Here is a 15,522-nt window from a genome sequence, read left to right on the forward strand (position 1 = left end):
GAACGTCTCAGGTTACTTATGTGACCATGGTTCCCTGAGTAGGGAACGAGACACTGCGTCCTCTAGGTTTCTTGCCATGCTGCGGACGCAAGCTTCAGACGAAGAAGTGAATGATGTGTGCTCCCGGCGCCTATTTATACTATAGTCGCACCGGTAGTGACGTCATGGCTGTCGCCGGCCAACGAGTTGGTGTTTTTTCAATGTATGCTTCAGACACGGGTCACGACGAGGCGTTCCCCATAGCGACCCCTAGAGGACGCAGTGTCTCGTTCCCTACTCAGGGAACCATGGTTACATAAGTAACCTGAGACGTTTTTGGTTAGTCAGGAAAGTTTTCTTAGCGGAAATAGAACGTTAGTTTTTGGTTTGTATAACATTATTAGAATGTTTCCCTAACATCTTTGTTCCTGTATGATTACTGTTATTATTTCTGTATTTTCGTAAATGCTGCATTAAACGAATTTCAGGGCTCTGCAGGACATTACACACAAAAAAAACAGCTGTAACGTTTTCATTGGAAAGATAGTTTTACAGGGTTATAAAAATAACCTGAATAGGGAATGTTCTGTATAAGTTGTTTTTAGGTTATTTTAAAAATAACCACCCTGCAATGTTCTAGGAATGTTATTTTATGGTTACAAAAAATTATAACCTTAAAAAAAAAATTTTCCCCTTAACGTTAGTAGTTGGTTCCCAAAATAAATAACCAAACGGGAACCAAAAACGGTCTGTGTTTGCTGGCGTAATTGTTGACAGAGTTTAGAAATGTAATTTTGTACAAACTATTAATTTAAATAGAAAATTAAGTGTTATATGTATATTTTTACCCAGCTTCTTCGAGGGTCTAGTTCAAGTTATGTTTATTGTCATGTGTACAAGTATCATGCACAAAATACAATGAAAAGCTTTGTTGAATGCTTCTGCACAGACTATATAGACGACACAGAATACAATAAAATACCATTCTGTGTGTTTGTACTTTTTAATTCAACATTACAGCGCCACCATCTGGCTGAATCACGCAAAGACACCAAACCTCTTCCAGCAGCGCGTCTGCATGAGTTCAGCGATTATGAATGAGAAATCATAGAGATAGAACTACGACCCAGAATCTGCTTCGTCTAAATTAATGGCCAGGAGCTGCTACTGCATTTATATATATTAAAAATCATTTTTAAGAGTTTGTCTTATTCTATTCATCAGAACAGTTAAAGAAGAAACCACGTCTTCCGTATTTCATTTCTGGTTTAAAGAAGGAAAATGAATGGACGCAGAAAGCTTAATTTCAATCAATATAAAATCAATTATTTTCCCAGTCTCTGCAGACGCAGGTCAGCTCTCTCGATCAGTGCTTTTCTTTCGATTTCGATGTTTGTGTTGCTGTGAAAATGGAGTGAAGTTCAGGTAAGAATCAAATTGGATACAAATATATGCAGCCACGTTTCCTCGATTTATTAATTATTTATGAAATATTAGTCAACAGTAAACAGTTGTTTACTTCGTTTAGTTTATTGAATGTTATTTCACGGCGCTCTTACATTTATGTTTAATCGTGGCACTGAACACCAGGAAGAAACTAAACTTCAGCGTGAGGTTTCTTTTATTAGTCTGTGATTCTTTACACTTATCTTTGTTGATTTGTGGTAATAGCCTGTTTATTAATGTTATATGTACACTGTAAAAAAAATTCTGTAAAATTTACGGAAAAAAAACAGCAGCTGTGGTTGCCGGAATTTTACCGTAAAAAATACGGTAGCAACATTTGAGGTTTTACGTGCGTGAGGTTTCTTTTATTAGTCTGTGATTCTTTACACTTATCTTCGTTGATTTGTGGTAATAGCCTGTTTAAAATTTACGGTAAAAAACCGGCAGCTGTGGTTGCCGGAATTTTACCGTAAAAAATACTGTAGCAACATTTGAGGTTTTACGGTTTTAACTTAAATTTACAGTTAAATACCGTAATTTCATTAACTGATATAATGTTAATATACCAACCTATTGAAGTACTGAAATCTGTTTTGTAGCTTTGTAATACACCGATAACCACCAAATGCAGGTGGTGATGAGAAAGTCACATGATGAACCAAAGCAGCTTTTAAATAATAACATATATAGAAGGTGCACAGTGTCATTCACACAAACACTAAACACCATCATGGTAACACACATGAAACTGAAATAATGCAATAAACATTCATTTAACAACATTAGATGTAACACACAACCCTAATATTCATTTTTTTTTAAATCAGAAATGAAACAGGGAAGATGCTGTTTTTCTTTAGTTGTTCTGATGAATCGAATTAGCAGATATACACATAAATGCAGCAGTGGCGTGGGCAATCAGCTATTGCGAGCAGTCGCTTTTCACTTTCACTTTCAAATTCCATCACGTTTAGCAGGGAAGGGAGAGGAGGGGAAGGGACACAATCTTGACACAATTTAGATATAATATGCAAAGGTGTTTTCATATATTATGAATCAAAAATTATTTATATTTTATGGTGAATCTTATGATTTTATATGGTAAATTTCATATAGGCTACATAAAAGTAAAAGGTGTAACTCTAAACCATGTTTTAAGGGTTACCTAATATACATTTTTTTTAAAATCAGAAATGAAACAGGGAAGATGCTGTTTCTTCTTTAGTTGTTCTGATGAATCGAATTAGCAGATATACACATAGATTCAGCAGTGGCGTGGGCAATCAGCTATTGCGAGCAGTCGCTTTCATGCGCGCGCTGGTTTTTCACTTTCACTTTCAAATTCGATCACGTTTAGCAGGGAAGGGAGAGGAGGGGAAGGGACACAATCTTGACAATATTTAGATATAATATGCAAAGGTGTTTTCATATATTATGAATCAAAAATTATGTGAATTTTATGGTGAATCTTATGATTTTATATGGTAAATTTCATATAGGCTACATAAAAGTAAAAGGTGTAACTCTAAACCATGTTTTAAGGGTTTTTTGGCTTATGTTTGTTGACTCTCTTAAATGTACTAATAACACAAAATCTAATTATACAATTGCATTGTAACACCTTGTAATTGCTGTCTCTTTCATTTGTTCATTTTTAATGTATATTTTATAACCCGTTTTTATGGACTATAATTGTCATCATCACTAGTCATCAGTTATCAAGAGAGACACCGCTGTTGGTCGCAATGTAAGTCACATACTAACTATTCATGTTAAATTAAAGTAATGCTGTGTGTGCTATATACAGGACTAGGATGCTGCAATGTAGGCTACATCCCGAGATTTTAATGATGTTTGACACTGGAGTAGGAAATGTGGTGAGCTTATGTTAATGTGTGATTTCAACTGTACCTTTTCTTTGTTAATTTTAGACTGTTCTGGACTAAGGTATATTTCACCCACATGTCAGAGATAGACTTTGAGCTCGAAAGGTCATGCATCTCAAAGAACATTTGCATGTTGCAAGACGAGAGCCCTGGATCTTCTGGATATTTCTTCCGGTGAGAAATTCCTGCATATCAGCTCTGTATTTTCATGCCAAATTATAATATTTGACATTATGTGCTGACAAGCACATCGACAAACACTTAAAGAGATAGTTCACCCAAAAATGAAACTTTTGTTGTTATTGACTCACCCTCATGTTGTTCCAAACCTGTGTGAGTTTCTTTCTTCCGCTGAACACAAAAGATGTTTTACTTTCATAGTATATATAATAAAAAATACTGTGGAAGTCAATGGCTACCAGCAACTGTTTGGTCACCAACATTCTTCAGAATATCTTCTTTTGTGTTCAACAGAAGAAAGAAACTCATAAATAATAAATGATATAGAGGCAATGCAGCATAAAAGACTGACTAAATGACTCCAGCGTCTCAGAATCTAATATGCTTTTGTAATTGTTCTGTAAATGCATTTATGCCCCTGATGTTATTAGTAGTTAGTAATAAATGACTTTTATTTTAGTAACTTACCCAACACTGGTTGTTATGTCGGGGATGAAGGAAGGGTGCATTTGTTTCAGCTGTCGGCGAGATTGACACAAAACTACACAACATTGAAAGAATAACTCTTAAAATGACCCAGTGGGCTCAACCCAGCATTTGAGCTGAAAAAGCCAATGGAAAAACAAATCACACATAGATGCCTTCTCGATTCATATAAATAATTATCAGTATGTGAAGAAGCCTGCTGATGTTTGATCATACACAATAAGAAAGAACTTCTTTACACCGTGTCCTAACCAGACGTGATGCTACGCATGCGATAAAACGTATCTTTTCCATGTTTGCCATTACAGCAATACATAACGAGCGACAGTGGATTCTATTTTAGAAACAGTTTCTATTTCTGCGATGTCGTGCGAAGTGTATTCCACGACAAAGATTGTTTCAGTCACTTAGTATGTATTTTACTAATTTTAAAATAGTTTAATATTTATGAAATACACACTTATCCATTATGTTGCGAGTGCAGTGCGCTTACAGAGAGGCTCCGCCCACACGCTGTTCTGATTGGCTGTAGTTTTTGACTGATTTTCTTGCGTCGTGTAGCCATGTCACATCTGGGGCACGTTCAAGCTCAAACCGGTGTGCACCGTTTTGCTACGGTTTCCGGTTTGAACGACATGTTTCCTGGAAACGGTGTGCAACGGGGTTTGAGATGTGTTTTCTCTTGTTTGGTGGGTGTGTCAAACATGTCAGCCCAATCAGCAGCAGCATGTATATAAACCACGCGGTATTAAAGAGACAGCTCCACATATATAAAATGAGCTTCACCGGAAGATTACGAGCTGGCTTATCTTTACCCGGAAGTTAGTGCATATGGCCAATTCGCTTTACTCGGGAATCTTATCGCGTAGTGTCTGGTTAAGATGTGTTAAAGTGTTCTGACATGAAGTTGCAATAATCTTCCAATCGTATGTCTGTGTAAATGTCACAATGAAAAAAAGAAAAAAAAAAGTCAAACTCTCAATTCACTTGTAAAGTAGCCTAGCTTGTTTGTAAAATTTTATTTATAGAATTCAGCAGTTTCATTTATGTTAAAAATGACTTTTTAAAACGGTCAATATGTAGAAAGCAATTATATAGTGTTAAATGTAACATTTGTGATGGGTTCTCATGCAGGAGCAGCTTGTTTAGTGAGGAACACTTTTAATGGTGAACAATAATTTCTTTACAAACAGAACAATAACTGAAAAATCTGTTTATATTGTTAAATGGTTTGTAAAATGTATTATTTGGGTACTGTTCAGAAACTCAGTGATAAAGGACTAACAGCATCACACAATCTGTTAATGAGGAATTTTATTTATTTATTTATTTTGTGTTAATAGACAGCATAAAATAACTGAATATGTGGAAATACAGCATGATTCCAGAATAATGCTCAGATGATCATGTTACAAATAATTCAATGAAAACAACACCCGGAGTAAATACGAACTCCCCGTATAACTCTCTCTAAACTGTTAGTTATGATTTATAAGTATCATTGTGATCAGTGTTAGTTCGAATCCCAAATCAGAAATATTAGAACCAACCCCAGATGCTGGATAATGTGAGAAAATATCTGTTTTGTCTGATACTCAAAATTCGTTAACCCGTTAGCTGAAACTCATTAATCTCTGTCACATAGCAGAAAGAAAGCAGGAGTGCTTAGTTGCATGTTTCAGTGCTCAGTCTGACTTCATTGGCTTCATCCCTACTTTGTCTGACCAGCAAATCCAACAAACATTTTTATACCAAAACAATAGAAATGAAAAATGACTGCTTCACATCATCGTCCTGTGACATTTAAAGCCTTGAAATGGAGAGATTCTCTTATTCCTGAAGACAAATATCCCTTGAAACACACAATCATAACGGCGTGTGTCCACTGGAATCACCATTAGATTAAACAACATCAAGCACTACAAATGCAAATAAAATAATAAGTAATATAATAAGTGATTATAAGTGATTAAATGGTTATTAAAATGTATTATAAATGATTAAATTGATTAATTAAATTAACAATGATTATATGATTCAGTGATTATAAATTAATAAATGTCTGATTGCTATTAAGAATCCTGCATCAGCATCTCAGGCTTCATATACTGAATGAGAGGTTTTACAGTTCATGAACAGCTGACATCAGTTTTCTTACTGCTGGATCAAGCGGCTGATCTGTTCTGAACACAGGATGCTGTTAACATTGGTCTTCACTACACTATATCTTACAGTCCTGTCTTTTTTATAGTCCTGCTATAATTCATGTTGCTTCTTCCTTTTTTAAAATCTATCAAGAGAAAGTTAACTTTGTATGATTGTTTTAGTTCAGGTCTATACACATTTGTTCCTGTAGAGCTCCAACTCTAATAAAACATCTTCATTAAGGTCTTCAGGATCTCTTAAAGGGATAGTTCACCCAAAAATGAAAATTAGCCCATGATTTACTCACCCTCAAGCCATCCTAGGTGTATATGACTTTCTTCTTTCAGACGTATCCAATCAAGAGTTATATTAAAAAATGCCCTGGTTCTTACAAGCTTTATAATGGCAGTAGGCACGTTTCCATTACCCTTCAAATTGCGCAAATTGAAATTGCGAATTGAAAATACGCCTAATGGAAACGCGTCAATTTCGCAAAAACGCTTGCGCAAATCTGTAATGGAAACGCGCCTAGTGAATGGGGGTAAAGATTTTGAAGCCCAATAAAGTGCATCTATCCATCATAAAAACGGAATGAACGTGTGTACAACAGTTAGCGGAAGCTAGAGATTACGGTTTATAAAGTTTTAAACATGGATATTTTTCTTACAAAAACACATTGGAGGCCTTTATTAACCCCCGGAGCCATGTGAGGAACTTTTTTATGATGGATGGATGCACTTTATTGGGCTTCAAAATCTCAACACCCATTCACTGCCATTATAAAGCTTGGAAGAACCAGGAATTTTTTTTATATAACTCTTGATTGTATTCGTCTGAAAGCAGAAAGTCATATGCACCTAGGATGGCTTGAGGGTGAGTAAATCATAGGCTAATTTTCATTTTTGGGTGAACTATCCCTTTAATGACCGACAGCTGTGTAACTGCAGGGTTGTGACTAAACTCTGAACCTTCAGGAGCAGGTGGGAAAAGCCCTGATTAAATGAATACAGATACAGTAACTCACTCATGCTTGAGAGAAACAGAAATGCAAAAGAACCCTTCAAAAGACCAGAGCTAGTCATTTGGCTCATCAATAATATTAAAAAATATTTCACATGACAAGACAACTTCTTTCCCTTTTTGATTTTTCGTCATCATAGGTTTCAGTTATCTTCTCTGTGAGCTCCTTAACCTGCTGATCTACTTTCTCTCTGAAATCATTCAATTCTGCTTCTTGTGTTTTGGTTTCATCTTCATGTTTCTTCTTCATCTTCTCTATTTCCTCTTCAAGTTTCTGTTTCATTTCTTCACACTCTGTTTCTTCTGTGTTTGTTCTTTCTCTCTCCTCTCTTTCTCTTCTCTTGATCTCCTCCTCTTGCTCTCGTTTCAGATCTTCCATCATTTTCTCCCATCTCTTTCTCTTCTCCACTCGTCTCTCTTCATCCTCTTGTTTTCTTCTCTTCCACTCCTTTTTTCTCTCTTTTTCCAGCTGCTCATAACGTCTCTCCATTTCATTTATCTTCTCTTCACATTCTTTCTCTTTCTGTTCTCTCTCTGTTCTCTGTTTTTCTCTCTCCTTTTCTATCATCTGTTTTTCTTCTTCTCTCTTGGTTTCAGATTTCTTTCTCTTGTCCTCCAGTTCTTCTTGTTTATCTCTCAGCTGTTCCTCATGTTTCTCTTTTCTCTCCCTTTCCTCTTCCTCTCGTTCTCTCATCTGTCGTTTCTTCTCATCCTCCCATTCTCTCTGCTGTCGTTTAATTTTCTCTTGAGTCTCTTTGTCATTTTCAGCCTCTTTTATTTTTCTCTTCCATTCTTCTCTCTCTTTCTCTTCTTGCTTCTTCCTCATTTGTTCCTCTGAATCTCTCTTTTTTATTTCCTCTTCCTGTTCTTTTCTTAACTCTGTCATGATGTGTTCATGATCATTTTTCATCTTTTCTTGATCTTGTTTATATTCTTCCTCTCTCTTTTTATCTTCTTCTTCTCTTTCTTTTTGCTCTTCTTCATACTGTATTCTCTTATCGTCATTCTCTCTCTTCATCTCCTCTATTCTTTGATTATATTCAGCTCTTTGCTGTTCCTCCTCTGATTTTTCTTTCTCCTCAAACTCTCTCCTCAGTGTTTCCTCTTGTTCTCTGAGCTTCTTCTCCAGTCTCTCTCTTTCCTCATCTGTCCTTTGTTTCTTCGCCTCCAGTCTTGTTCTCATGTTTTCGAATGGCATGTCATATTTGGCTTTTAATTCTTCAACTTGAGCCTGATTTTGTCTTTCATTCTCTTTTATAATTTTCATTCTCTCTTTAATGGTGATCGCTGCCTCCTCAAACATCTCATTAGTGAAATATCGGCCCTGATTAGATTTCTTCATCTCTTCTATCATATTGAACAGCTTAGTAACTTGCGTCTGATCTTGTGTTTCTGTGTTGTTAAAAGCCAGGAATCTGTTTCCACAGTCACTGATCAGTTTCTCAAGGTCATCATTTTTATATTTTCCTACATATTGTTCTATTGTTTGTTTTTTTAGTTTGTCTCCTCTAGTGTAGAGAACAATGCTGAACTCTGCTGCTTTTGGTCCAAAGATCTTCATTATCATTTCTAAAGTGTCTTTCTCCTCTTTGGTGATTTTTCCCATATTAAACACAGTGATGAACACATGTGGTCCAGGTGCTGACAGTGAAACACATTTCATTATTTCTTCCTGCACTTGTTCGTTTGTCAGTGAGGGGTCAAAGAGTCCTGGAGTATCAATAATAGCTACTGATTGACCATGAACTTTACCAATTACCTTTGTGCAAGTAGTGGTCACTAAACATGAGCTGTCTTTACTGTAAAACCCATTTTTTCCGAGGATAGCATTTCCTGTGGCAGACTTTCCACTTCCTGTCCTCCCAAACAGCAAGATTCTCAAACATCCTGAATTTGATGGTGAATCTTCATCATCTGAAAATGACAATAATAGAGTGTAGAGATTAACAACAATTGATTAAATTTAGGACCCTGAGCAACAATTGTTAAACTCAAACCTGCAATTTTAACTATAAGTGACTGTTCATCTCAGTGGTTTTGGGTCACCACCCCCTATCCATTATGCAGGTCTCTGATCCCGTTAAATAAAATGAAGGCTAACTGTCCTCTCTGAATATTCCCTGTGTTTATAATATTAATATTACTAATAAAAACAGGTTTCTTCTTCTTCTTCTTCTTCTAATAATAAATAGATTAGATTAGATACATTTTGTGACATTTAAATGATCATAAGGATAAACAATGCTGATTTATTTTCACAGACTTCTTTGCTCATATTTACCAATGGGGCTCATAATTCTGACATTGACTATATATCACAACTGTTCAGTGTGTTTTTGACCACATTGCAACTTTTAACCAGGACAATTTGACTTGGTCTTGATTCGAAACTTGAATACAAAGACTTAAAGACTTCTGGGGGCCCTAAGCAAAACTTCATCAGGGGGTGCCTGTCAGTGTCACGGTGTGCCTACTGTGAAGGAGCGAGGAGACGAAAGAGATTCCAGAATTATCACAGACTTTATTTACAATAGGGAAAACCACACGTAGGACACGGGGATCGACGTTCACAGACATTCAATACCGGACGAAGGAAGGCAGGGCAGACTACACTTTAAATACAGGAGCAAATGAAGATAATTAACAAAACACAGCTGGAAACAAATGATGAACTAAGCAGGCAGACTAGGAAGCCATGGTGGATCAGGCAGTTCAGGAGGCCATGGCGGCACAGGGAGCTCAGGGGCCATGGCAGAGCAGGCAGCTCGGGGAGCCATGAAGGAGCAGGCAGTTCAGGAGGCCATGGCGGAACAGGGAGCTTGGAGAGCCCTGGCGGAGCAGTCAGTTCAGGGTGCCATGGCGGAGCAGGCAAACTAGGAAGCCATGGCGGAGCAGCCAGTTCAGGAGTCCATGGCAGAACAGGGAACTCAGAAGGCCATGGCTGGACGGCCTCCGTGGCCTTGGCCCGGCCACTATGGACGGACCCATACTACCCCCCCCCTAAAAAAATTCCTTGGGGAGAATATCGTCTTTAGAGGCCCTCCGTAGGCCTAACTCGGGAACTGTGGCCCTCACACCTTACAGATTAAATCCACAAAAGCGAGAAGTTATGCAAAATGAAGATAAATACTTAAGTCACGGTATGGCTGTGCCCAGTCAGAGCCCATGGAGCTCTCACTGCCTGCTTGTACCTAAACTTGATTCTAACTTTCGGTTCTGTACGGATTACCGTAAAGTTAATAACATAACAAAGCCTGACTCCTTTCCTCTTCACAGAATTGAGGACTGTGTGGATAAAGTCGGTTCAGCTTGATATATCACTAAGCTGGATTTATTGAAGGGATATTGGCAGGTGCCTCTCACTGAACGAGCCTCTGAAATATCTGCATTTGTGACCCCCGATAGCTTTCTACAATATACTGTTTTAGCTTTCGGGATGAGAAATGCACCTGCTACATTTCAGAGGATGATGCATCAAGTCCTTTCGGGGGTGTCAGATTGTGAAGTGTTCCTTAATGATATTGTGATTCATTCAGATGATTGGGTACAACATTTGGAGACACTCAGAGAAGTTTGTAGATGTTTAGAGGCTGCTTCATTAACGCTAAACCTGGCAAAGTGTGAATTTGCTAAAGGTACTATTACCTATTTGGGTAAGCAAGTCGGTCAGGGACTGATAAAACCAATTGATGCTAAAATAACAGCCATACTCAAGTTTCCTGTTCCATCAAATAAAAGTGAACTAAGACGTTTTCTAGGGATGAGTGGTTACTATCAAGCTTTTTGTCCAAACTTTTCCAACTTGGTCTGTCCACTCACAGATCTCCTCAGCATAAACCGAGAGTTTGTGTGGTCTACTGACTGTCAACATGCCTTTGAAGCAGTGAAGGATCTCCTCTGTCAGGCTCCTGTTCTTTCTGCCCCTGATTTTGAAAAACCTTTTAAATTGCAGGTGGATGCAAGTGATAATAGTGCTGGAGCAGTATTGTTACAGGAAGATCAAGCTTGTGTTGAACATCCTGCCTCCAATTATTCTAGAAAGTTCATTGGAGCTCAACGGAATTACAGTGTAATTGAATAGGAGGCCCTTGCACTGTTATTAGCTCTCAAGCATTTTGATGTATGCCTGGGGAACAGTATTAGCCCTGTTGTAGTGTATACTGACCATAACCCTCTGGTGTACCTTTCTCGTATGTCAGGTGCCAATCAACGATTGCTGCGGTGGTCTCTCACTCTACAAGAGAACAACTTGGATATCCGGCACAATAAAGGGGCGGAGAACGTTATGGCAGATGCCCATTCGAGAGTATAAGAGAGAGTTATCAAAGTACTGTGTGTCCACTATCTAAGAGATAGCTGGGTTTTGTATTTTAAGATTTTGTCTTTCTCTTTATTTACGTTCTTAGTGGTGGGGGTTTTACGTCCTGTGGACATATTTGTGAAACGGGCGATCTTGGGAGAGTGTCATCTATTGAACGTGCCCTCTCTTCTCCCCTTCCTCTCTCTTTCTCTCTCTCTCTCTCTCTCCATTGCAGACCGCCAATCGGGTTCCAGCTGATGCTCATCGCCCATCAATAGTGTGTGAATGCCACAGAACCCCAAAAAGTATAATAAAGCAAGGAAGCAAAGCTGAAGTGTTGACGGAAATGCGCTTCACTCTTTGTCCTGATCCAGAACTGTGATTTGATTTGTGTATCCCTGTGCGACCGTGTGCAGTCTTTACCTCTTAACTTTGTGAATGAATTGCTCAATCACAAACTGTGAGAGAGCATGTAAACACGAAGGGTTTCCCCCCCCCCTTTCATGTATATTTTGTTTGCTTTTGGGAAGCTGTAGGGAGACGGTGCCCTTTTCTTTGAACTTGAAATTTGTCTGTTTATTTTAGTCAGGCAGTAAGGTCAGACTTTGTTGTTGTTTTATTTATTTTCTTTTGTATATGATATTTAATGTTTTCCTTTTGTTATGTTGGCCTTGCCCTCTCCTGAAGATTTGCTTTCGTTGTTACTCTTTTGGTTACCAATAAAAAAAATAACTAATTGCTTAATCTTGTGTTCGTTGCTTTTCTGGATCAGGGGATTGATGTGACCGTCAACCCCTTTTTTAATTTTAGATTTGTTACAACCTCGCTTACCCCTAGACATATAGGGAAGTTTATAACAGTGTTTACAAGCAATTTATCTGTGGTTTCAGCTGGTGGCTCCACTGTAAACTAAACTGATCTAGATCCCGAAATGCTACTTGTTACAATTTATGATTATAAACCAGTGAAATATTTCTTCAACAATATAGCAACCACATAAACTGCTGAACAGCAAAGTATAGTAAAATAAAAGTATTGTTTACACCCAAATATTAAATTTTTTGCAAATTAATTTCAAAATTAGTTGGTTATTGTTTGACTCACTGTTTGTGTGCTGAACCTCAGGAGTTCCTGTATACAGTTCATTAAATATACGTCTTTCTTTCTCCTCTTCTTCTCTTTGTCTTTCCTGTTGTTTCTCCCATTCCTCTCGTTCTCTCTTCAGCTCCTCTCGTATCTTTCTCTCTTGTTCCTCTATGTCTTTAATGTCTCTTTTGTATTGTTCTTCTATATATTCTTCTTCTATTCTCTTTCTCTCTATCTCATGATTCTGTCTTTCTTCCTTTATCATCATCTTTATTCCCTCCTTCTCTTCTTTAAGTCTCTGATTATATTCATCCCACATCGCCTGTTCTTTCTTTCTCCATTTCTCCACCTCTTCGTCTCTTCTTTGTCTTTCCTGTTGTTTCTGTTTCTCCCATTCCTCTCGTTCTCTCTTCAGCTCCTCTCGTATCTTTCTCTCTTGTTCCTCGATGTCTTTAACGTCTCTTTTATATCTTTCTTCTCTCTCAATACATTCTTCTTCTCTTCTCTTTCTCTCTTTGTCATGATTTTGTTGTTCTTTCTCCATCTTCATCTTCATCTTCTTTTTCTCTTCTTTATGTTTGTTCATCAGTTCTTCTTTTTCTCTGTTCACTTGCTCCACTTTCTCCATCAGTATGTTCTTCTGTTGTTCTTGTATTTCTCTCTCCATCTCTCTGAACATCTTACATGAGTAGTAACTTCCTCCGTTTGCTTTCACCATGTTGTCTATCTTCTGCAGTAGATCAGTCACCTGTGTTCGGTCTCTAGTCTCATTATTGAACACATGGAATCTGTTTCCACACGCTTCAACCAGATTTTTAAGGGCAGATCCAGGTTCTCCCAAAAACTGATCAATGGTTTTGTTCTTCAGTTTGTCTCCATTGGTAAATAGCACTATGGTGTACATTAATGAGTTCACACCAAACATCTCTTGGATGATCTTCACTGCTGTTTGTTCTTCTTGAGTGAATCGTCCCAGTGGAATCAGTAGGAGAAACACATGTGGTCCAGGCAGGATCATGGAGATGCAGTTTCTGATTTCTCTCTGGATCTGTTCATTACTGAGTTCAGTATAAAACAGTCCTGGAGTGTCGATCACAGTGATGTGTCTGCTGTTGATTTTATCTGTCTCTTTCTGACAGTCTTTAGTAACAGACTTTTCAGAAAAGTCTGATTTAAATGCTCCTCTTCCTAAGATGGTGTTTCCAGTTGAACTCTTCCCAGCTCCAGTTTTTCCCAGCAGCACAATCCTCAGTTCATCTTCTCTGTTTCTTGAATCTAAAGATAGATTAAAAAAAAAATGTATTCAACTTCTGTCTCTTTCTGACAGTCTTTAGTAACAGACTTTTCAGAAAAGTCTGATATAAATGCTTCTCTGCCTAAGATGGTGTTTCCAGTTGAACTCTTCCCAGCTCCAGTTTTTCCCAGCAGAACAATCCTCAGTTCATCTTCTCTGTTTCTTGAATCTAAAGATAGATTAAAAAAAAAATGTATTCAACTTCAAGTGAATACTGTCAATTGTAGCCTATATAATTTATACTGAAGCATCAAGTGCTAATCATATTATTAGTTCTGTAGTCTGCATATAATATTGTTTTGACTTTAACAATCATGAAAAGTGTTTAACCAATGCAGATTCTTTGATCATTACCTTGTGACTGAAACCACGTCTGTAATGAATGGACTCTCTTCTTCATTTCTTCAACTTCCTGCAGTTTCTCCATCTGTGCTTCCATCAGTGTCTCTGTGGAGAAACAAACACCACTGTTTTCCTCAACCATCTGCTCCAGTTTCTCCATCAGCTCAGACACTTGTGTGTTCAGGCCGATGAAATGATGTCGTCCTTCAAATCTCTCAATGACAGACTGTGTTTCTTCATTGAGTTCTGCTGTCTGATGCTCTGGATTCTGCTTTATGAGGATCATGATGTGTTTGTTGACTCTTGAGCTGGAGTAAAGCAAATAAAACTACTAATAATATGAATGGAAAATAAAATTTCCTCCACAACTAGTAATACTATTTAATGATTTATCACTTTTGACCAATAGGTGGCGCTGCTCCCAAATTGATGTGGTGTGGATAACTAGGGGTGACAATGACACACACATAGTTTGGTGCCAATGTGCCAAAGAATTGCTGAAAACAGCATCAAAAGCTTTTGATAACTTTTTGTTAGGACCATCACCACGTCTCTCCTCACACACTCGGAGCTCAGCTCGGATCTTCTCTCGCTCTGCTTCAGGATCTGGTTTGATATGAAGGATTTTAATTCTGTGTTACTCCCACACACAACCAGATTCAGCTTCACACCCTCTGGATCTGTGTCAAAGAAATAAACTATTTCAACAATGTAATTTGAAATTAGATTAATGCTGCATTCACATAATGTTTTTGAATTACTGTAATCACAATTGCACTGTATTTTACTAGTTTTCCACTAAAAACCATTTGCGTCTTTGCTGAACACATACTCGTGGAAACACTCAAGAGAAAGAGATAAAAATATAATATAGCTGCAAGCAGCAATTACCGGGATTCGAGTGCTTTAAGACCTTTGAGTAATTATAGACATTTTAAGTTGATTTTATTCAAAATGGCTGAAAAATCATATGAGACAAAAGTCTTTTGAAGATTTATTTTCTTGCAAGAAAAGTCTACAGTCATACAGATAGGCTGCAGAGTGTGACAAAGAGGCACCCCAACTCAACATTTATACCTTCATCAAATCCGCATGCTTTGATCTCATCCAATCATAATGCATATTCAACATGTATGTCCATTTAAGGTGCCTAACTATGTCCTCCAGATGCGTTTGTAAGAAGCCAGGACGTCTAAAAGCTGACATAACATTTTCTCGTCTCACACTTGTCTTGCACTTAGATTTCCTGTTATGTCTCATCTATCTCATGACAAACTTAAGCACATTACTTAGACATTCAATAAAGAAAGAACACTCCTTAGTAGAGTAAAGCAAATAAAACTACTAATAATATGAAT

At 37.6% G+C, this 15,522-nt stretch overlaps 1 protein-coding gene across 1 annotated transcript in view; it reads right to left on the bottom strand.

Annotated features, from left to right (window-relative positions):
* Nucleotides 1–6,992: 6,992 nt before the first annotated feature.
* LOC107750698 (uncharacterized protein PFB0765w-like) overlaps nt 6,993–15,522 on the bottom strand; it is a 19,936-nt gene continuing 11,406 nt past the window's right edge. The window contains exons 5-8 of the mRNA XM_016566210.1: nt 14,177–14,453; nt 12,547–13,803; nt 8,021–9,056; nt 6,993–7,681 (exon numbers count right to left, since the gene is read on the bottom strand). Of these exons, the coding sequence (XP_016421696.1) occupies nt 7,234–7,681; nt 8,021–9,056; nt 12,547–13,803; nt 14,177–14,453 (3,018 nt within the window). The 3' untranslated portion in view covers nt 6,993–7,233. The remainder of the gene's footprint in view (nt 7,682–8,020; nt 9,057–12,546; nt 13,804–14,176; nt 14,454–15,522) is intronic.

The sequence above is a fragment of the Sinocyclocheilus rhinocerous genome, unplaced genomic scaffold, assembly GCF_001515625.1.
Source record: "Sinocyclocheilus rhinocerous isolate Xijiao unplaced genomic scaffold, SAMN03320098_v1.1 scaffold302, whole genome shotgun sequence".
Lineage (NCBI taxonomy): Eukaryota > Metazoa > Chordata > Actinopteri > Cypriniformes > Cyprinidae > Sinocyclocheilus > Sinocyclocheilus rhinocerous.